We start from the raw sequence: 23,066 nt of genomic DNA on the forward strand, positions 1-23,066 counted from the left end.
TATTTGCCACTCAGTCATGTAGCTGCTCACTCCCACCTCAAACAGGCAGAGCAGTACGTCACAGCGCTGCCTCTGAACAACGCAAAATGGCCACCTGTGTAAAGCACAGGTTTATGATTTGTAATATTTGAATTGATCTCTCACTGCTTACCAACAGTATAAGCCAGTTGTTTATATTATCTTAGGAATAACAAAGTACTTTTACTGAAAAGGCTGGAATGCTGTTGCACCACTGTACACTTCAGAACAGCCTTCCAATTTCTATTCATATACTAGCAGGGACTGGCTTTATAGCAAGAAGCTGGTCTTTTGTTTGTTCGGGTTTTTTCATCCTACCAGGAAACATCAAATTCAACTAAATGTAAATATAAATCATGCAGTTTGTACATAATGCTGAGAGCACAGCATGTAGGAAGGCAGACCTGAAAATAACCTGCTAATGCTACTTCATTTAAAACATTGACAATGACTTACTGGTACTCTACATTTTGTCTTAGACTCTCTTAGCTAAATGTTATCTTTCAAAACACATCACCTATCAGTTTCAACCAGCCATTGCCTTTTTTCCAGTACCTATCCCAGTTCTATTCTTCATGATCTTTTTTTTTTTTCCACTTGGGGGAAAAAAAAAGTTTCCAAAGCAAATACTGAGCAAAGATAACAGAACTGTTAAATATCGCTCCTTCTGCACAGTCTCATGTAAATGAAGAAGCGACAAATTTGCTCCCAGCGGACAATGTAACACTTTCGATTTATTAGCTTCCAACCGTCTGAGTTAAGTAGGGGCTCTTCAAACATGGCTTTGCAGGAGAGACGGCCATCAGCGTGCACTTGCAGCACAGCACCCAGGCCTTTTGTTGCAGGCAGGTAACAAGCACGTGCCTTGCAAAAATACAGGCCGGTGAGAACAGAACAAACATTCTCACCATTTGCACCTAAAACTGCTTGCTTGCCTACAGGTGCAAACTAATTTTAAAAGCTTAAAATCCCTTAGTGACACGTATTAGACCATTTTATCTCAAAGAACATACAAATAACTCAAACTTCTCAACCTTCTCAAACAGTTATATATCAAGAAACCTCATCTAGTTTTGTGTGTGGCCTAATGTTAACCATTTTTTACAGAGAAATCCTAAGCATAGTCATAACTACAAGATTTGAAGCCCTGTAAACTGACATAATAGTACATACCTTAATCAGATTCTCATCTTAATGAACATATCTAAGTAAGCTCATGAACGAGGAGAGCTGGCTTTCAAGAAAATATAAGAATGACCAGAAATCAAAGTTGTCTCTACAGAAAAGGCAGCATCATAAACCACATGGTAAAAAATGTATGATAGAACATTGCCACAAATCTAGAAGTGGAAGAAAAAAGATTTCCCCTCAAAGTGCAACAGCAAGCTAGATGTGCTGACTTCCTCTCTGAAGGTGAACAGCTACAAAGAGAGCCCAACCTCTCCATCTTCAAAGGCCTCTGATATATCCTCCAAGAAGCCAAATCTAACTGTGATTCCCATTCTTACATTTATCATTTCTGACATCAGAATTCACTGAATTTTTGTAACTTTTCCAACGTGCCTGTTTCAGTCATTCCCAGCAACTATCATGATGATGGATAATCCCAGAGTGTGATTTCCTGCCAGCAATACCCCACATCACCTCTTATCTTGCTAAATCCTACTACATGAAAGATTCCCATATTTTCAATAAAGGGAAAAGGAAAGCTGTTCATTTTCTCAGACTACAACAAAAATAAAAATCAGGGAGAGAAGGATATAATGTAAAGTACACACTACTTGTCAGATACATTCCCAAACTACCAGCATTTATAAAGAGCTTTTTTAAGAGAAAGTTAAAATTTCTTTGGGCTTGACCAAGCCCCTGCAAAAGTCAGCAGAAGTTAATTATAGAAGCACCTTGTATATCACCTGCCACAGCCAGCAAAACAGATAAAATAAATTTTTGTATAACATACCATTGCCATCACGTTCATACATTTCGGACACAAAAATACTAATGCAGTCCTGCTCAGCCATTTTCGTAATTGTTTAGAGACATTGCCACGTCACTGATCTTTTAACACTGAAACAGCTTCTGCTCTGATTCACACCAGTCAGAGTCCACATAATTAAATGAGCAAGCAGAAGAGTGTAAGTAGATATTGAAGGAAAAAAGCCTTTTAATAAATGAGAATGGATTCACAGAACGTGCTCATTACAAGCCTTGACTGACAGAAGCGAGCGGACCTGGACATTATAGATCCTCCTGGAGTTAACCTGTTCATTTTTTTAGCACACAGGAGATGCTGATAGCGCTCTGCTGTGTGCATAGTGAGCTGCCTCAGGCTGATGTCACCCAAGTTTATTTTTTGTCTCCTCGAAACAGTTCAACCTACTCCATAGAACATGGGACATCACAGGAAATGCAATTTTTGAACAGGTTGAAAAGGACAGTATTGCTGGGAAAAGGTAAAAAACACGTTTAATCACCATGTATAGTTTATACCAGTATCACACTGAAAAGTGTGTATACTTACACACACATATATAAAATTATACATATAGTAAGAAATTAGCAGTGTTCCACAACAACCGACAGTTAGAGGGAAGGTCTAAAATGAATTATTTCCAGTCATTGTTTTTCTTATTCTTCCAATGCTTTTGCAGGATATTAACTAATAAAATGTTAACATTGCGAAATTATATTGAAAAATGGCAAATAGCAATTCACATGGAATTTTTCCTGTCCTGGATTTGGAAATCCAGGAGTCCACAATGATATGCTGTTCTTAAAACAAAACAGCATTCTTGAGATTATGCAAGTAATTGATCCCATCTGGAAATACAGGTGAAAGCTCTGCGAAAAACTCGGACTGAAATACTTTCCAATGGGAAAAGCAGCCCCTTTCAGCACGGCCAGAGCCGCAGCGGGAAGCACAGCAAACCCTCTCCAGCCTGGAGAGCAGACTACTTCTTTTTTCCCCTCAAAGGCTCTGCTTCATCATTTGCATTCTGTATTCTATTTTCCATTCCAGGGACAACTATATCTGAAGTAGTCTATTTTCTCATGTTGCTTTCCAGGTCTCCAACAATACCAACTTTTTATTAACCAAATTATCGGCCTCTTCTACCCCAAAGTATAGCAGGTGGTGCTTTATAAATAAGTCACCACTATGGTGAAGGAACACAGCAGTGAATAAAGCAGCCAAATGTACATGAAAATCCACTTCGTTTTGGAAATGTAATGTACATTTGCTCCAATTGCTTTTCCCCTAAAAAGTATGGGATTTTCAGTCTCTATTTAGGAGCTCTGCCTATCACTGGGTGACTGACTGCCCTAAAAAAATAATTCAGAATCAGGAAAGCTGACTATTTAAATAAAAATCTGCGTGTAATCACTGGCCAGACAAAAACACGAGCTTACCTTTACTTTTGCCAATTTTATGGATGCACCAGTACTTCTGCATTAATCAGCAGAAGAACATAAACCCCCAAACTCTTCTCACACTACTGAAGAAGTGAATACACAAATGACACTAAGATAATTTCTCGGAAGACTCTTAAAAAACCCTGACACTTAGAAATAAAACTTCCTGAAGTAGCAGCACAGTGGTTTCGTCTCTAAAATGATTTTACTATTCTGTAACTGTACTTTTTCATAAAGTGCTGCTAACGTGGGTGGAGGGAACGGGAGACACAGTAATGACTGGGCACTCCCAGGCTGCCTGCGTGTGAGCTCGGACCAGGAAAGCTGGAGTTTGCCCTGAAACCCTTTTGTATCTAGCTCACCCATGGCTCTTCTCCCGGGCACTTGTGACTCTTTCTGATGATGCAGCATGGGAAGAAAGAAGAGACCAGTACTCATACTTCTGTGCGGAAACTATTTTAAAAAATACAAAGAGTATCATAAGGTTTTCTTTGTATAAAATACATTTCCATGAAAAATATTTTAGTTCAAAGCTGTAAAAAGAATTATGTGAAGCTGGGGAATCTGCAACTAGCACTTTCATTTTTGTATAGAGTGCGATCACAAGAGATTCGCAAGCATTTCAACACTTGATACTATTAGCACAATATAAAAAGATGTGAATATTCATGTATGTTTTCAATTCCCCATCGTTTTTCAGCAATAAATGTCTAGAAAGAGAAGAAAATTATGAAATATAAACATATTTAAACTTACTGATGAATTTGTTTAAGGGAATTGATAAACAGTATTACAACTAAAAAAAACCCTTATAATTACAAAAACCCTAGAATTCACAGGTTAAGGGTACTTCTATATATATTCTGTTGCAATGTCTATTTGAGTAATGTGAAATAAGTTCCTGAAGTTTGAATGGAGTGAACATCTGCTGTCTTTAATATACACATTATTCACGAGAGAGTCACAAAACACCTTGCACAGTATCATACAGGAGGCAAAAACTTATCTAGAAATTAAGGCTTCTTAGAAACATCCAAATTACGTACATTACTTGCTTTGCAATTATTTCTGGCATCTGTGGTTCACGTGAGTTATCTGAGAAGGTTTGGAGGGGTAAATGATGATGACTGTTTCCAGGTGAATCATCGCCTGCCCGTCTCCTTGGCATTCCTCAGAAAACTTTCAAAAGGACCTTTCGGTATCCAGCAGATGCAGGAAGTCTCCTGCCCTCAGCAAGGCATGCCCAAGTACACAGCCCTTCTGTGAGTTGTTTGCAACTTTCAGATTTCTGTCAAACTAGATAAAATTCAGAATTTCTTTTTCCCATTTTGTAAAATACATAAACAAGAGGTTATTTGCACTAGACTTTCACCAGGGAAAATTTTTCTCTTTGAAGATAGGAATGAATTAATGAAAGAACTATATAAATGTAGCTAGACAGGTGTAAACTAATCCTCCGGTATATTCCAGAAATTGCCTTTCACAGAATACCATCATGCTATATTTTAATTTTTCAAGAGGGAACTAGTCCACAAAACTTGAAAACAAGATGAACTACAAATACGTGCGCACACACAGTTGACATTTTAGGCATTCTGGAAACTGCACCTATTAAAAGGAGAAGGACATTGTAAGTATAGATAACAATTCACAAAAATTTACTGTTACCTACTACTAATAATTAACTGCTATCTACATTCAGTTAGTAGAGAATATTTAACATTTACATCAGACTTTCAGAAGCTTAAAGAATCAAAAGGAGCAACTGGATACAGTTCTACCTGAGAGCACCACACGTTGGCATTTAGACAAAAGAAGTCTCCAAAATCCCTAGAGACTGGCCCTCTTCATCACACAGGAAGAAGATACTTCTAGCTTTGTGGTGAAGGCTGTTTTCCCATAACAATATTGAAAAGAGATGGAAAGTGAAAGGTCTGGCAACAGTTAAATTGAGCCTTGCACATAAATCAAGCTACATTACGGCAAAAGTTAAGTTAAACTTTCTTTGCGCTGTTCCAAATGGCATTTATTACCTCCACAGACCAGTCCCTGCCCCATTTCCCCAGAGACAAAGAGTAGGTTCTGTACGGAGACAGTCAGGAGAACAGCAAGGATCTGTGCCGTTCCACTTGTATGGGCATGCAGTCGCTGGGGGAGAGCCAAGACCTCTCAGGAAGGCTGTACGATGCTGTCAAAAACACTAGTCTTAGCAGCAGGAGACACAGAATATGTTCCCACCATAAAACACAGTGCAGTGCAGCAATAGCTGAGCTAGGAGAGGCTTGAGGTGAAGAAGAAGCAGTCACCTCTAAAGAGGCACTGCTCCAAACATCAAACATTGCTCCCCAACCACTGTGCTTGGCAGCAGTAATCCTATTGAATAGCACACACAACTTTGCTGCAAACTGTTCAGCTAAACTTGGCTTAATATTTTTTCGTCTGCTCTCCCCACCCCTCCTTAACCCATTACGACCGTACGTTCTCCTGTGCAACGAGCTAAGCAATTAGCAGCTTTGCAGGCACGAGAAAGGAATGTTCCTGAAAAAAAATAAAATTATTTCAGATTCTACAGTTTCTCAGTATTCCTCATGGTGCCCCTTCTAAGCTGGGTATGACCAAGGGCTAGCATTCAGCAGTAAAAAAGATTGAAGACCTCAACTCCTAGAGTTAAAAAAGAAATGGAGACTGGTACCTTCTCTTTTCCTACTTGGATTAAGGGAGATTCCCAGCTCTTCATGGCTGCACCCCTGTTCTGATGCACTGGGTGCTGAATACGCTTGGAATAGTATTTACTAAATAAATGGTAGCCTGCATTTACCCCTACTTGCCCCTGCCGTTCTTCCTGTGATACCAAGTCCTCAGGTGCTTTGGTCTGACTGTGCTCCACAGACTGATGGAAGGTGGTCTGAAGCTCTTCCACAGAGCTATTGTCAACAGCGCCCAAAGTTTGATGGTACTGCATGACCACAATAAATGGTGAGGGCAGCTTAAGTGCTTGTCAAAACACTGGGAACTAGCAGTTTATAATCTTTCAGTACCCTCTCACTGTTTCGGTTGTGTGCCTGGAAAGGCAACCACGTTTTCCCTCAGTTCCCTGGGAAAGAGCCACTGAGCATTCATGCTTGCTGTTGAACAGAACCCATAGAGATAAATCATTGACAGCTTACGACTATTTAAAAACTGTGTTTGTGTGACAGTGTTCTTGCCAAAACTTCCTCTCAGCTGTTTTAAAGACTTTTCTGACAAACTCCCATTGTAATCAAAGCCATGCAGTCACTGATCTAAGTCCTGTTATCTGCATCAAAAAACTGCACAACAGACGCCGGACCAAGCCGTGTCATTTGCTGCTCAGAGCTGGCATCTTCGCCTTCTCTACAAACGGGAAGTCGTGGCCAAGTACACGGAGGACAGATTAGACCACCTGCAGTTACTTTCATTTACTTTAGTTTCTTCAACTGGGCATTCTTCAGTAACGCATTGTTCTGTACACTTCTCCAAAGCTAAATAGTTCAACTTTAATTTCCTGTCATTCATCCTGACATTGGATTATGAAGTAAATGGCTCTGAATGACTGCAGAAAAAGAGGAAACTTTGGCTTCATACACCAAGCAGATGTTAGACAGAACATGTGGGAATAATCTAACATTGACAATATCAAGTTCTACTGCAGTGTGACTGCTTTGTTAAAACAGATTAAGGCTAAATTACTGTAGATCAACAGCACAAAAAGGAGTGTCCTTTGCCTTTCTTTGCATGGGGATGGCTGCTACAGAGAAGTTTTTCACAAACATATCTTTTTGACAATTTTTAAAAAAATTGTTATTACAGAAGATGCCTGGCAATTATTAATAACGGTGGTCTCTCTTCCTCTTCCTAGATGTGGGAGTATTGACACAAGTTCTGGAATAAAGGAAAAGGAGAGGGATAATGCTTTTTCTTTTTCTAGTACTTTGGGTGGTCTCTTTCAGCTCTGTTTCTTCTTTTACTCAATTTGTTTTGAGAAGTTTTCATAATGAGTGAGCATTGGACAGGAGTTTTTCATGAGGCAGTAGATGGATTCAATTATACAGCTGGTTTCTGCAAGTCTTCTCTAGAGAGAGTTCCCACCGAAGTCAACGGGAGCTGGTTAGCAGAAAGTCTGAGGGATGAGACCCACACCCACAGAGACTCAATAATACAGATTTCAATCAAGTTTGAAAAACATAGTAACAATGAAGAAACTCATAAGGAAAATGGCAATACAAATGGAAACTTATGCTGAAAACTTGCTGAATAAAGAAAAACATATTCAAATGCTTATGTAAAAATGTTCTCCGGTAATGAAAATCAACCTTATTGCAAAATATGCAAAACCAACAAAAAGCATTAATGCTTTGTAATACTGATACTCATTTTAAAGCTTTATGAAGTACCACATTTTAAAGAATCTTCAGTCCTAATCCATCTCAATATCATTAATGTTTAATTTTACTTATCTTTGTGATTGACAATTTCCATAGTCATAAACAGTCAACAGTAACCTTTCAGGCTCCGCACACAATCAGCCCTGCCTTCAAAGAGGAGGATAAGGCAGGGCCTGCCTCCCCTACACCTCTGTGTTTCAGCAGTATCATATTCTCCATAAAGTGAAACTCTGTGTGATAAGGACAGAGACCGAGGGGGCACAGCACAGAACATGCACAAAGAAAAGATGTGAAGAACCAAAGAAAAAGAACCACAGTTGGTGACTGTTTCCTCTTATTTGGGCAAATTCCCATAGATGCAGCCCACAGTGTTTGCAAAACAGTGAGCACAGCATCAGCCCAGAAATGGGTTTCAGGAATTTAGCCACCCAGTTTGCATCCTCTCCAGCTGCCCAGCCAACGGCACAGTGCTGAATGAAGGCTCCAGTTCCTGCTTTGTAAATAGCAACAACTGGTAAAGTTTTCAGCAGCAACAACAACAACAACAAAAAGCACTGTGAACTATATTCACATTGGGTAAGCAGCCTCTCTGGAAGTCATCAATTCTGCAGCTAATTCGTAACAGATTCACAGTGATATTGGTTCAGAAGCACGCGTGATCAAACTGTGTAATTTTCTACTTTTCCTGTAAAACCTACCAAAAAAATCCAAGATACTTTCTGAATATTTTGGTCTCATCTAAATAAAAGCTCAGTGTAAGAAAAGGAAAAATTTATACATGTGTAAGAAAAGGAAGACTGTTTGCCAGTAGTTAAGATTTTCTAGAGAGGTTAATATGCACAGCTCAAACAGGTATTGCCATTGAAGACATGCAGACCCCAGCCATTACTTGAGACCCCTTTGCCGTAGCAGCACCAGCTCAGCTGCTGGCAGACAGAAACTCAACAGCACAGCTCTATTTAGGTCAATGCCAGTCATGGTACGAATCTGTATCATTAAGTCTCTGGCCTAAAATGACTGTGCCTTCGTAAGAATAAATGCATGTCTGCAAAATTTATTTGCTTCCAATTTCAGAAATACAGTCCATTTCTTACTACCTGCCTGGGATTGCAAACAAGTGGATTTGCTACTCCTAACCATATCACTACTCCACAGCACATAGAAAACGCACAGGGAGAAAGTAGTTTCATTTTCTCTTTATTTAGGCATGGTTTGTGGAACAATTGGCAGATAGATTGGTTTAAACAAGACGAGCTCTGACTCATACCGGTCACTGATGAGAAAGAGCCACCGGGGCAGTCCCGTTCACACTCTCACCGAGAAACAGAAAGGCTGTGTAAGCTGCACGTGCTGCCCTCCAGTCCTGTTGACTAGAAAGACCCAGTCTCAGTGCCTGTGTGCCAGCAGTAGACAATTACTTGCAGAAGAATCACAGATAAAAAGATTTTTTAATTGAGCTTTATGAAATTCTCATCATTATTCAGCTGGGTACATATTCACAGAGTGATTGATGGCTGGAAGGGACCTCTGGGGCTGCACATTTCAACCTCCTGCCCAGAGCAGTAATGCTGACAAAACCAGACTAGGTTACCTGTGGTTTTATTCAGATGAGTCTTGAAGACCCCCAAGGCTGGAGAGTCCCCCAGCTCTCTGGGCAGCCTCTTCCCACACTCCACCACCCTCTGCTGAAAAAGCTCTTCCCAACATACACCTCGAAGCTCCCAGCTCCAAAGCTGTGGCTGGTGTCCCCTGCCTTACCGCCTGCCACCCTCCAGGAGAGTTTGCATCCACCACCTTCCTCTCTCCCCTCCAGGCACTTCCAGGCCGCTGTTGGGTTCCCTCTCAGCCAGCCAGCTAGCCCAGGTCTTGCCATGATATGTTTTCCTTTGTCCAATTGATCTTATTTTAGGATCAATCTTTTTCAGAGATTTAGTCCATGTATATGCGAACACAAGTACCCTGTGAGCCACTCCCGGTCTCAGATCAAGATAATATTTGTCATGCTGGCAGACTGAATGAAACCTCCCTGAGGCTAGTGGGTGTGAGAAATGTCCTTGCTCTTTCGGGCATAGAAAGGACTGCCAGGAACAGAAACTCAAATGCAGGAGGCACAATATTGCTGTAAGGGAACTGAGGCAGAAGGGGAGCAGGGCAAATACAGCCGAGCAACATTACAGGGACAGGCAGAAAGAAACAGGATCCAAGGGGTCAGGAAAAGACTAGTAGCTTGAACCTGAAAGACAGTCAGGAGACAGAAATGGAGAGAGCTGCACAGATCCCTGGCCAAGACAGACTGAACCCAGCTCCTGTTGCTTAATTTCTCCGGTATTCTGGAAAACAGGAGGTTGTAGGTATTCTTTAAAACCTGTTAAAGAGCTACTCCCTGTAGGGAGCAACCAACAGGCCCTGAATACTGGCTGATGAGCTGTGTAAAAGGGGTCAAAATATTTAAATTTTCTTAGAACATTAACACGAAACCTAAGTTGGATGTACACTTAACATACTTGTAAGTACATTTATTTAAAAGCATATCAGAGAAGCTGTGAGAAATATGAAATACATACACAAAAAATTACTGTGTCACACTAGGAATATTTTGCCTCACTGTATGTTTCTAAGGAGACCAAAGAAGTGAACTAAATATTCAACCTCCTTGCACGCACAGAACAGAACTATTTATTTTTATTTATAATATTTCATGCACTATGTTCTCTAAGATAAATTATTTTCCATATACACAAGAAAGTACTTTTTATTTGTGACTCACAAGCCTGAGCCTGTCTGGAAGGAGCCCAGGGATGGACTCCAGCCGTTCAGATTTACATCCTTTCTGGAGACCTGACCAGTGCCACCAGGAAGTCTCTAAATCACTAAAAGCTGCCAGGAACTGGGAGGATGTGCCAGCAAAAAGGAATGCCTGTTTCTTATCTCCCCGAGCATATGTTCCTGACCACTGCCAGGACTGGGCTTTCTGGACCCTTGGTCTGAACTAGTGTGTTAGTTCTTTCATGCTCGTACATAAAACAAGCATAGAAAAAAAAAAAGAGAAGGGACCTGATTCTAAATAGTTTTGAGTGGTACATATCTAGAACACCCTCAGCACCCTCAAAAGAATAAACCTGCAACCATGCAAACATGATGTCAGTCTTTTCTAAGACCTTATGAAGTGCTTAATTAGAGAAAGAACGCTCCCTCAGCTCCCGTCTCTCTCCCCCTACCCGCTGAGTGCATCAGTGACATGTTACAACCACTGCAGTCAGAGGGAGCGCTCACATGGTATTTGCTCAGCCATGGCCAGGGTTCACATTCTGGCACCAAAGGATTTGGTCCTTAAGCCTGAATTTTCTGCGTATGCTCCTGCCTTTCTGAACCCAAGCTAATTAGGATATGTCAGAATTGTTCCTACAGACCTGCTTCTCCTGTGTATTAAAATTGATTTTAAATACTGTCACTTACCTATTGCGTGGGAAAACTGAAGGTGAGAAATGGAACTTCTAACCTTAATTTTCCTTGGAGACAGACTTTTTTTTTCTCAGTGTTTAGGCCAATCAGATGAAACAAAACATAATAAATATATTTCCTTTAAGATGAACTCCTGCTTTTCCTCAAGAAGCACAGTGGGGTCTTTCTATAACTAAATCATACTCAAACACAGCATTATCCCAACACCTAGTTGAAGAGAACTAGGACGCTGTTCTTTCCATCATATTCATCTGTTTCCTCTTCCACTGTAAGAGACTGCTGAAAAGCGCTAATGAGCCATTGCTTCGTCTAACCCATTTGTCACATTCTGTTCAAACACCAACACTGCATTCCCCAGCTCTCACCCTTCAAATTCTTAGTAACGCAGCTGGAATTAATAAAAAAATATTTCAACAGTACTTGTAGTATGAATAGTGGATATTTGAACTGCAGCCTACCTAAAACTACAGGAAACTATTCTCTCTTCGGATTTTCAAAGCTCTTCAAAGCGGTCTTTAAAGTGTCATTAAAGACTCTTCACGTACATTAAAATACTGCTCCTTCTTTCCGTGAAGAGCGCTAACATTCCCCACTCCAACTACCCAGCTACTCCTACAGCTGCCTGCATTTTTCAATCATCTCTCATTAGTCTTATTATGTCAGCAGACCACTGCTAAGTTTATATTTAGTAACTTAAGTAGCCTATGAAGCAGTAGCATCAAAAGATTTAAAAGGCAGATATCACGTGCATAGTCAGCAATTAAACCCATACAGAGGTAAACCTGTAACTATAAATGGGATAAAGAAAAACTGCAATGACTCTGAAGAAAAATTATTCTCTATCTGTGATTAAGTGGAGGAAAGGATTTGCCTGGTAATAAAAATGAAAGCACAGATATCAGCTCCTCTCTTTTAGGAGCACATGATATTGCAGCTCTTCACATGGCATTATTGATTTTTTTTTTTTGAGTCTATTTGATTAGACAATTATTCACCAGACCTTACCCTGTGTTGAGGATTTTTCAAGACCTGTCATCTCTAGCTAACTGGATGATGCATTGTGAGTCTGAAAAGTGGTATGAAACCAGCAATCAAATTCACCTCTTTGGCAAAACGTAACTCACAAAGGTAATTTTTGGAAAGTCATGAGAAGCACGAGAACAAAGAAACCATAGTAGAAACTAATGCATAGTTATGACTGTTATCATATGAAATAGTCAATAAGTTACAATTCTATGATAAATACATAAAACAAGAATCTTCAAAATGTTGGGTGCAGAAAGGAAAATCCTTTCAAAACATGTAAATCTCAAATCCTGACAAGGTTGGTTTGCTTTTTTTCTGGAGCATTGAACTATTTCAATACTAAAGAGGGATATTAGCTTCAAAGTAGTTTGTGGGAAAACCCCCAAACTATAACAAAAAAACCAACACCCCCCGCAACCATGAACACTCTAGATCTGTCTTTATATGGTGTAAATCCACTAATTGGAATTGATTTTCACTGAGATCAAATGAGGCTATAATAAATAAAAAAAAAATTGGTATTTATTCCCACTAATTTATTTTAATACAATGGCAAACTCATAACATTTGAGGCTTGTTTCATTAAGAAAATAATGTTTTGTATTTCAAAGAGAACATTTTTATACCAGTGCATTAGCCGGCTTTATTACACCAATCCAGCAACGAGTTCCATATAGACAGACCTCTTCAAACACGTATGGATTTGCATTTTACTGATCTATTCAGGAAGGGTAGAATAAAAATGCCTGAGCTAGCAGTCCTTCTGCCTTGAAATCTCCTTCAGGATATCCACATCAAACATTTTATTGCTTCTTAATAAGTGATTTATTAGGAAGTAACTGCTACATTTTCTTATTCATAAAAGTAATTTCTAAAACACTTCACATAAAACATTGACCTGCTTAGCTGATATTTTAGCTGTTCATTAAGATTTCTCAGAGTCCTGATAATCTGTATGAATTCCATGTACAATTTTTTATTTGTGTTTTTTCCATGAAGTGTCTGCTATTTCAAGTTTTTATTATATGCAGTTTAAAAAAGAAACTGACACATGCAAAATAAGTAAATAGTGAGTCAAACAGCACAGCATGATGAGCGGCGGTCACAGTGACCCTTCTGCTCAAGCATTACACTGCCGAGATGCCCGAGAATCCACACAGTCACACTAACCACTGAGATAACTTTCAGTGAAATCATTACATACACCTTTTTTTTTTTTTTTTAATCCCTCTTCTCTGGAAACACATTTTAAAAGGGCAAGTATGCAGAGATAACATGGCAGTGCACTTCAGATCTCTTGAGGGAAGGAGTAACTCTATAGAGCACTGTAAATTTTCAAATCTCTTTATAAATATAAACAAGCAGCTTCAAAATATTCCTTTGAACTGGGCAGGGGAAAAAAAAAAAAAGACAAAAACATAGATGGCAGCTGTTGGCTAGGTCCCTATCAATGCTAGCAGTGAAAATTCTAACATTTTAGGCTTCTTTCAAGAGTCATGCCTTCACTTTCAGTTATGTCACATCAAAGTAAAAAATTATAATTTAGTTCAATAAATCCCAAGAGTTTTTCCTCATCAAAACCAGAAACCTATAGTTGCTCACATTAACACTGAATTCCAAGAGCAGCATAACTGGTGAGGGCTGAATTACAAAAGTCCTCCCCAAATGAACCTGGAGAAGGATTCTGGATGAAAGGAGTAATTTTGGAAAGTTTACCATTAGAGATGTGATACTCACCACCTGGGTTGCTGATTAATGTGTCTTTACTTTGCGATTTCCTACAGAGCTCAACACGCTTACTAGATGATATGCAAGTCTTGTTTATAGTATTTGGAAGAAAAGTCAATGACCGCTCTTCATGCCCAGAGGCACCCAATTCAGGATGGAAGATATAAAGGTAAAAGGAGGCATACCCACAAACATGGTACATGGTGGGATTCAGAGGGGCATTCGAGCCCATCACTACAGAAACTATAATGTCCAACTTCTTAAACCATAAATACGGAACAGAAAATGCAAAAATGTAGAAAGAAAATCCACCAACAGTGCTGATACAGATATAAATCCACAGGATTTATAGGGACAGAGTAAAATTTTCCATCAGAAGCAGGTGAAGGGGACATTTTCATCAACTTTTCTCTTGGTAAAAACATCATTAACTCCTGGTGATGGCATGGAGGTGAAAGTGAGCTGTGGTGTGTGCAAGACTGAGAACCCAGGATAGCAGGGAGAGGACAGTTTGCAGTCCCATTGCTATTGACACCTTTGATCTGCTCCAGTGAAACACTAGACACCATCGAAAGCACACTCTGTACGCTCTCCTCCCTCCTCTGATTCACTGGCAGTAGAAGAATAGAAACTAGAACTGAAGTGCCTGAGAAGTACACGAGAGCTGTTGCTCAGCTGAGGACACCCAACACAACAAACCATTGTTAATCTTAAGAGTCATCTGGAACCACGCCAGAGGGAAAAAGTTAAAGCTCTCATGCTTTTCCTTCTGTACCTGCTGTGTTTAACCACACAGCGTTTTGTAGTCATCTTGCACAGCACAAAGCCTGGAGAAAGCTGCGCTCCCCTGGCTGCAGGAGAGATGAAGGACACTGACTCCAGCCACCTGCTCGTTAGCTCTTTCTTGACATGCACTGCCAAGAGCATCCACTTCCCGGCCACCACAGACCACAGCTATCTTAACCAAATCAAGTTATTCCTTTTAGCACATTGCTCCAGTTTCCTTCTGTGGACACGATTCCAGAACGCCCTGCAATGAGCCTGGATTTTGAGGATGATTCAAAAGAAGAATGGGACAGTAGCCTTTGGGTCTCAGACCAAAAAGGAAATGGTTCTAACTATGCTTCTCACTGAAGAACAACAGTGTGCAGGCTTGGATGCAGGAAAAGATACATATAGGGCAACACTCAAGAACTGCACTAGTGGTTGTGTAAGTGCTGCAGTCAAACATATAAAAGCATCAGCTCTTTTTTCATGTTTTATTACTATGCATTATGAAATATTTGTTCAGGATATAATCGCACACAGTTTCTTCCCCACAGGATTTCTGTGTCTGTTGCCACACAGGACAAAAGAACTCCAGCTATCCAGGACTGGCATTTCACTGCTCAGTGTGCTCCCCGGCTCATTTACAGAGCAGCCGGCGAGCCACGTTCCCTGAAATCCCTGTTACAATGTCCTAACCTATGCGCTCCCGCACTGGTCTCTGCCCCATCCATGCTGTCCCCTGCCCAGCGGCCGGGGCACTCGGCAGGCACAGCGCTGGGAGTGCACCAGAGACAGCCTCCCTTGTCTTCTGTCCTGTTGCCCGGTGCCACCGTGACACATGGAACAAGCAAGGATTGGGAAAGTGCAGCCCAGCCCTTTTATTCTGGAGACTCGTAAACCAAAACCAGAGTTTAGCCACCACACCAACAAACATCTATTCAGTTTCCAAAGGCTTAGAAGTCAGTTTAACTTGGTTGTCTATGTCAATAGAACTGTCAAACCTCCTGTCTCAAAGTCCTTTTTAAAAGAAGAAAAGGTTCATGGGGTTTTCAATGAAATTTTTGCAGCATAGGATCTAAACGTAAAAGTCAGTGACTTCCAGCTATCCCACCCTTGTGAAAGCTATGACCATGTTTACTGGAATTAATATTCAAAAAACATTGATTAGTTAAGTTTGGTCATACTCTAAGCCACTGAAAACAGTGATCATCTTATAGGAAATGTCAAGCAATCTTGGTTTTCTTATACAGAAAAACTTAAAAAAATTTTAAAAAGGGGCACAATGACCCACAGACTGGAATAGGACCTCTACAACAGGCACTTCTTTGTAAGCTCAGATTTTTTCAGCACAAAAAGTAGATGTGCTTTATGTGAGCTAGCCTGAAGCTGCTCGTGGTGTGGTACTTGTATATATACTACAGTTATTGCCCTAAGTTATGTGTATCAATTAAAGGTAAGAAATGAGAACCTAAATATAACTAACTGCTTGATGAGATGGTCTGATGCAACATGTTAATTTTGGGAAGTTAATACAGATTTTGAGAAGATGGGCCACAGTGCCATGCAAGCATCACAAAAATATATAACACACTGAATAACCTTAAAAAATAAATATTACAGACTGTGAGTATCTTCCGCTGGTCTTCTAACATAAGAACTAGCCAATTCTTCATGGAGTTAAAGGTGGGAAAAACTGAAAAAGAAAGTGTATTTTTACAACGCACATGAACAAACTATGACCTCATTGTTTACAGGAACCTCTCAAGTAAACAACTCTAGAAAACCCAACAGGAAACTCTAACTAAGGGTAGTTTTCATGTCAGCATAAATGTAATGATACCGATATCTTATGTAATGATATTAAACCACGTATCTCAAAGCTTAAAAGATTGTCTTATTAAGCTCAAGGACCTCTTAGATCAAGATGAGACACATAAGGATGCCAGATTATCCTATAAGTGCTATTCTAGAGTTCCTGCTCCTTCCTGTGAAGCATGCTGTGTTTTTCAGCAGTGAGGACAGGATACTCAATTAAATGGACTTTAGACTTTCTACAACAGCAGCGAGTGCCAACATTCCAGCTCCCAAGAATGCAAGTGAACTACCACTGAATTCACAGACAGCTTCACATGCCCACATACAGCCACTTCACCAGAAAAATTTAACTCAGTAATGCGTAAAATTATCTGAGTTATATTGAACATGGCATCTTATAAAAAGTAAAATCTATAGTTCTGGAAATTGTATGAAGTGCTGGTCTTGGCGCTTATACTAAGGAAGGAACCAAAACAGTCTACACGCCAGCAGACAACTTAAAATACTTTTCAACACAAAGGAAATTACAAAGTATACTTGAGAAGGAGCTATTTTTTGCATTGAGGTTGTTTTATTTTGATTGATTTTTCCACCTAAAAAATGCGTGTCAAATGTAATTCTGTTTTCTTCAAGGCAGCCGGGTAGTAGATCCATTTTGAAAACTGCAGAAACTCAGATTTCTAGATAAAGATAAATAGTAAATGATCTAACTGCGTATGACTTATCACTTCTTGTGTCTATTTATACAAAGATAGAGGATAAGATATTTCTAAAATGAATGTGGAAATAAGTTTCTGGTTATAATGAACACAGAAGAAAGCCAAGTATTAGGGTAAAATGAGCACTTTATGTCTACTACTTCTTAAAGAAAGCAACAGTGTGACCAAAACATGACACTACATAAGCATGTAACAAGCAAGTACCAAAACATTGGTGCATGGCTTCTGAACAGGGTATCTCTGACAATCGTCCTCAAAGGGACATATAAATCATTGCAATTGTCAGCACTTCTAGTAGACTATCCAGACTGATGTACAAATTAACTTTCAGACAGTTTCTTTGCATGGCACAAGACAACACTCAAACGCAAAATTTCTTTCCATAGGTGCTACCCTACTACCAGAGAAAACAAAGCTTCACACAGAGCAATGCATCATCGCTGTAGGTTTTATTGCAGGATCTGTGGCACTCATGCTGGTTTTGAGCCAGTCACCTTGGCTATCTTCTTTTGAGAGATACTATTCGCTTGAGTGATTCCTAGTACAGTAAGAGCCTCTCAGCTCAATCTCTAGAGTTACATCAGCGTAAGAAAAGACAGAACGTGAACATTAAGAAACAAAACACAAGAGGATATTTTAGAGTATATAATTTCCAAATTTTGGGCTGTGGCTTTGTAACAGTCAAACCTAGCAGTTATACATGTACATTATTTGGATAAAATATGAATCTTTTAATGGAGGAGAAACACGCTTGTCTCTTCAAAAGACATTATTGCATTTTTAGCATCTTTTCCAAACAGTTTTCAAGTAAAATATGAGGAGTCACAGGTGACATTATGCTCTTGGGACAAGCAATGTGACTTAGTTAACCTGTGCAACTAGTTAATTCCTTCAATTTTATCTTTTCTAGTGATGTTACCCTGAGCTTATTTGGAATCTGGGGGGGGTTTCATTATTATTTTTTACCCAGGCTCTTGTCTCAAATATATAATACATCTTTGTGTGTGTATATATATATAAATTGCACATATAATATTGAGATTGTTTACTTTTTTCAAAAAATTAACACAGCAGATACCATTTATGCACTACCAGCATTTAATTTCATGTTTCATAAAAAATCTCTCCAAGTGATTTTACATACAAGCCGAACAAAAAGGTACAATTTTTCACACTGTCCAGCAGTGTGTTCAAGATGAAGTTTAAATAGAATTGATGCATTTCTTTCTATTTCTTTCTATTTACTCAGGTCTTCAGAATAAGATGCTGTGACTAAAGACTGACAGCGGAGCACTTTTACGGCAACACTCTCCCATCCTGTGTGCCAGAGTTTCCTCTGAACAGAGCACTAAGTAGCGACAATCAATAAGCCTACTGAAAAATGTCATGTGCAAGTTTTTGGGATACCAGAACACTCTAGCAGCTCCCCAAGAGAAAAAAAAGACAAAAGTGGATTCTGTGGAATAGTCCACAGAAGAATCTTGTCAGAACAAAATCTAACTGAGTTTGCATTAATTTAAAGTCAGTTTTTTGAATAAATATCACAAAAAGGAAGACACTTTAAGTCTATTTCTTATACGGACACTCTCTGGAAAATGATGTAGAGTTATCTGCTCAATTCTACCATTCAAACACATCACTGCTGTAGCTTTCCTAACAGTATTGTTATACAGTGACAAAAATAAAGACTGTTCTCAGCAGCACGGGTTGATAACTCATTGGATGGTATCTGCAGTCTTACATTTGATATTATCACTGGTATTGTAGGAGCAGTGAAATTCCTGCATCATGACTAGCACTGAGATCTACTGCTTTAAAATCGACATTACATACTGTGCATAAGGCGGCATGGTAATTGCTGTGCCAATTGGATGACTCAAAACTGTGCCCAGAACAGCACCACCTCTATATATTTTCAAGGTCTTAATGTCTCTGAGGCAGCACTACGAATGCAATACTGCTTTAAAAAAAGATTATGAGTTACTAATATAAATAATCTTTTTGTAATGAGTTATTGTCTCAACAGAGCTCACAAGATATTATAATTTCAAGTGCTATCACTGCTCTTACAGTTTTCAAGAGGACTCTCTAGAGTCTTCAGACACACTATCAAGGCCAAATCATTAGAAAGTCTCAAGTTTAATGAATCTATGAGAATAGAGACTGACTTAGCCTGACTTAACTTTTCAGTTCTATTGCTGATAGCCAAAAATCTTTCCTGGCCTTCCACTCAAAATGAAAGTATTCCGTTTAATTTTAATCTCAGAGCCTTCTCCCTGATATTTTAGATAAGATTGACAAGTAAGAGCATAATTGTATTACCACCATCTTCACTGTTTTCCTCCCTTCCTTCATTTCCCCTCTCCCCACCTCAGCTGTCTCATGTTCCCAGCAAGGTTAACAGACTCCTCAGAATGACATACTGTCTTTTCTGACAGCATAACATCCACATCTTATTCAGGCTTGAGTTGAGCTGTTGAGTGCTTTCACAGCAACAGCCACAATTTAGGTGCTTTTCAAAAAATTGTTTTACATTTCATTTTACTTAGAAGTTTGCTTGAAATGTCAAAATTCTCTTACCTAATGTTTCCTTTTGTAGTTCACGGCACCTACTTTGTAGTTCATTCCCTTGCTGAAGTGAGGTTTGGAGCTGTTGAGTTTTCAGTTCAACTGTGTCAGCTACCAGTGTCAGATGTTTTACCTTTTCTTGGAGGCATTCATTCTCTCTCTGGGATTTTGCTAACCTTTGATTCAATTTGGGTATTTCTGAAGAGGAAAAAAAACCCAACATTTAGACTGCTGTTGAGTTTACCTTCTTCACTGAAAAGTATTACACCTGATTTACAAACTCAGGACTTCAGCATTCTGCAACCCTAGTTTGAGTATGAGTCAGTGTAAGTCACATACATTAGCAATGCTTCTGCTGAGAATGTAGAGGGCCAAAAGAAGTGCCTTGTGCAATATCTCTTTACACAGATAACTTGTACTTAGCTGAACACATATTATTGACAAATAATACAAATTTTATTCTAAAGCAATAATATGTATTTCTCTAAGATCTCAAAATCAAACACACATAGATATTCCAAATGAAATAACAATAGGCAACAGGAATATTTGAATTCAAGATTTTTATCAAATTACAATCATTAACAAATCATGTTGACATACAAAAACATTTACAGACTCATTTTGAAATTAATTTGAGAAGATATCAAGGGGGTTAGCCTCTGCTAAAACTCAGTTTGAAACTTTTGGTTCAGAAGATGTTTGGGCATGTGTATTACATTTTACTTTCTCACTCTTTAGGTGACTGTTGCTGTTAAAGCAAACACAAAGCACATCTTCATTTTATAAAAGACAAGCTTTGTCACTATCTTTCATCAGCTCTTCAGCATGGAAGAGCAGCAGTCCCAAGGAACTTTCCCAGGAGGTTTTTACTGCAAGGTAAATAAGTAAATCATGGGGCGGGGCGGGGAGTGGTATAGTGGGTTTCCTACATTTTCATATTTTCTTCTGAGTTCAGTTACCCTTGATGAGTACATTTGAACATTTCCAAAAGTAGTTGCAATTCTTTTCTATGCCTTCTCCAACTACAGCCCTAAATGTTCAGTTGTCCAAAGAACTTATATCACTTTTATTTATTGTCATTATTAATGATAATGACAATGTTCAAGTTAGATGGAGTCTAATTCTATTGTCAAGTCAGCTATTACATATGTTTTATATGCTGCCCACATGCAAATTTTAAATTCTTTCTGTGGTGCAAGTATTTTTATTACCTACAATCTTTCCCAACTACTCCAAACTTAAATCAATTTATTGTGAGTCTAAATGATGTAAATACCAAAAGATTTTAATCTCTCATACTTCTTTCTTCTTGCCATTAATTAACCAGGGCTAAATAATATACATATACAATGGCTTTTAAAAGCTGTTTTCAAACTAACCAAGTAAACCGGCACAGGCATAACAAGTAGCACCTCATGTAACATTTTTCTTCTGAAAATCCGAATGGAAAACAAGTTCTGAAAATCTTGTTGCAAAAACAGTAAGGTAAAATAAACAAAAAAATTACTACGTATTAACGTGTTACCACATGTTAATAATTAACAACTCATAAAACAGAACATAAAAGCTTTTGAATGGCATTTACAGGGGGAAAAAGTTACGTGTGACTAAATTGCTTTGATTTAGAAAGCCAGATTTAAGGATGTATATAAGATTCACATTGCGGCACTATTCTCAAGGGGATATTGTTGAATGCAGTTGGGGATACATAGCATGTATAATGGTATGTATAATTGTTAAAATAACCTGAAAGGCTACACTTCTGCTTCAGTATTCTATATGTTTGCAGTATTACAACACATAAAACGAGATACTCCAAAAAAGAAGGCTTAAAAAGTTATGAATCTCTTTGAACCTGAAGATGTTTGCAGAAATGCAAGCTCATATTCCCTTTATCAGCTAGAAGTAGGCAGAGAATGAGCACAGGAAGAAAGGAATCCTCGGGGACATACAATACTTTCTGTGCTCAGTGTAATTAGGAGATGAAGTCATGAATCAAAATGTGTGATACTGACACTGACATTTAAATTAATTGTTCTTACAAAAACTGAATACTAAAGAGTAATTTTCCAGTCACGCTCATCTTCAGCAGGCAAGAGCCCTCCTTCCTTCTGGGCTCTCTGTTGCCTGGGCTCAGGACGCCCCAAATTCTCTGTTCAGACCCAGGCACTGTCTCAGTGGGATGCGTGCCTACTCGATCCTGCTGCACAGCTGCCCCAATTATTTCTTCCCAGTCTGAACAAAGCAATCATTGAAAACTTTAAAAATTACTTCTGATTTCACAGGAAGCATAGGGGAGCTATTATTTAAAATTAAGCTACATATTTTCTGAGATACCCCACGGACGCAGGTTTCACTTAAGCTGTGAATTTGCACTGGAGTTCATACGGTTTCACCACCAGAGTGATTGGGGAGATGCATATCACCCACCATGCCCTCATATTCCTTCACACAAGGACAGAAGGCGTGACATCAGCTCACCTACTTCTTTGCTACCTTATAATCCTGATAAAACAAGCCTCCATAGTAAATAGCACCTCATCAACTCATACACACAAAGAACACAAAAACTCTAAGAAAAGGAATATGTATATGAAAATTATGTCCAATGACCATTAAAGTCACAAAAGTCAACACAGGAACCGTTTAGATGCTCTGGATGGTAGTCTGTAATTACACTGCTGTACACTTTTTTCAGCAAAACTAATCTCATAACTGAGGCAGAGCAAAAATGGTATTCAAGGATAAATCTGAGTTTTCAAGTCCAACCGCCAGCCTGAGGGCTGGGCACGACCTTCATGAACAAGCTGTCGGTTGTGACTTTCTCCCAGCTTCTCTCTTCCTGAAGGCTGCCCTTGTTTGAGCAGGAAGCAGGCTGTAGGCCAAGTGAATTATTCTCAGCCCTTGGGCTGCTCCATGCCCCTTTCAATTCCAAAGACCCCTCAGATAAAGACAGCTGTATTTGAGTATTGTTCTTATTCAGAAACGGAAGGAGGGAGTAGCTGCTACGTGTTTGGTGCAGGTTTGCTTGTATGCAGTGACTCATGCATTCAAGGCAACCGCATGTGTACACCAGTGGGTTGCTCAAGGGAAGAGGTGCAGCCTGCCCATGGGATGGGCAGGCAGCACTGCAGGACCCTCAAGC

General features: G+C 39.3%; 1 protein-coding gene across 3 annotated transcripts in view; it reads right to left on the minus strand.

Moving 5' to 3' along the window:
- Nucleotides 1-23,066, minus strand: part of LEKR1 (leucine, glutamate and lysine rich 1) — a 64,265-nt gene that overhangs the window by 14,865 nt on the left and 26,334 nt on the right. For all 3 annotated transcript variants that reach the window (XM_075098610.1, XM_075098609.1, XM_075098611.1), the window contains one exon: nucleotides 19,931-20,116. In XM_075098610.1, the coding sequence (XP_074954711.1) occupies nucleotides 19,931-20,116 (186 nt within the window). The remainder of the gene's footprint in view (nucleotides 1-19,930; nucleotides 20,117-23,066) is intronic.

Source organism: Phalacrocorax aristotelis, chromosome 7, assembly GCF_949628215.1.
Source record: "Phalacrocorax aristotelis chromosome 7, bGulAri2.1, whole genome shotgun sequence".
NCBI classification, from domain to species: Eukaryota; Metazoa; Chordata; class Aves; order Suliformes; family Phalacrocoracidae; genus Phalacrocorax; species Phalacrocorax aristotelis.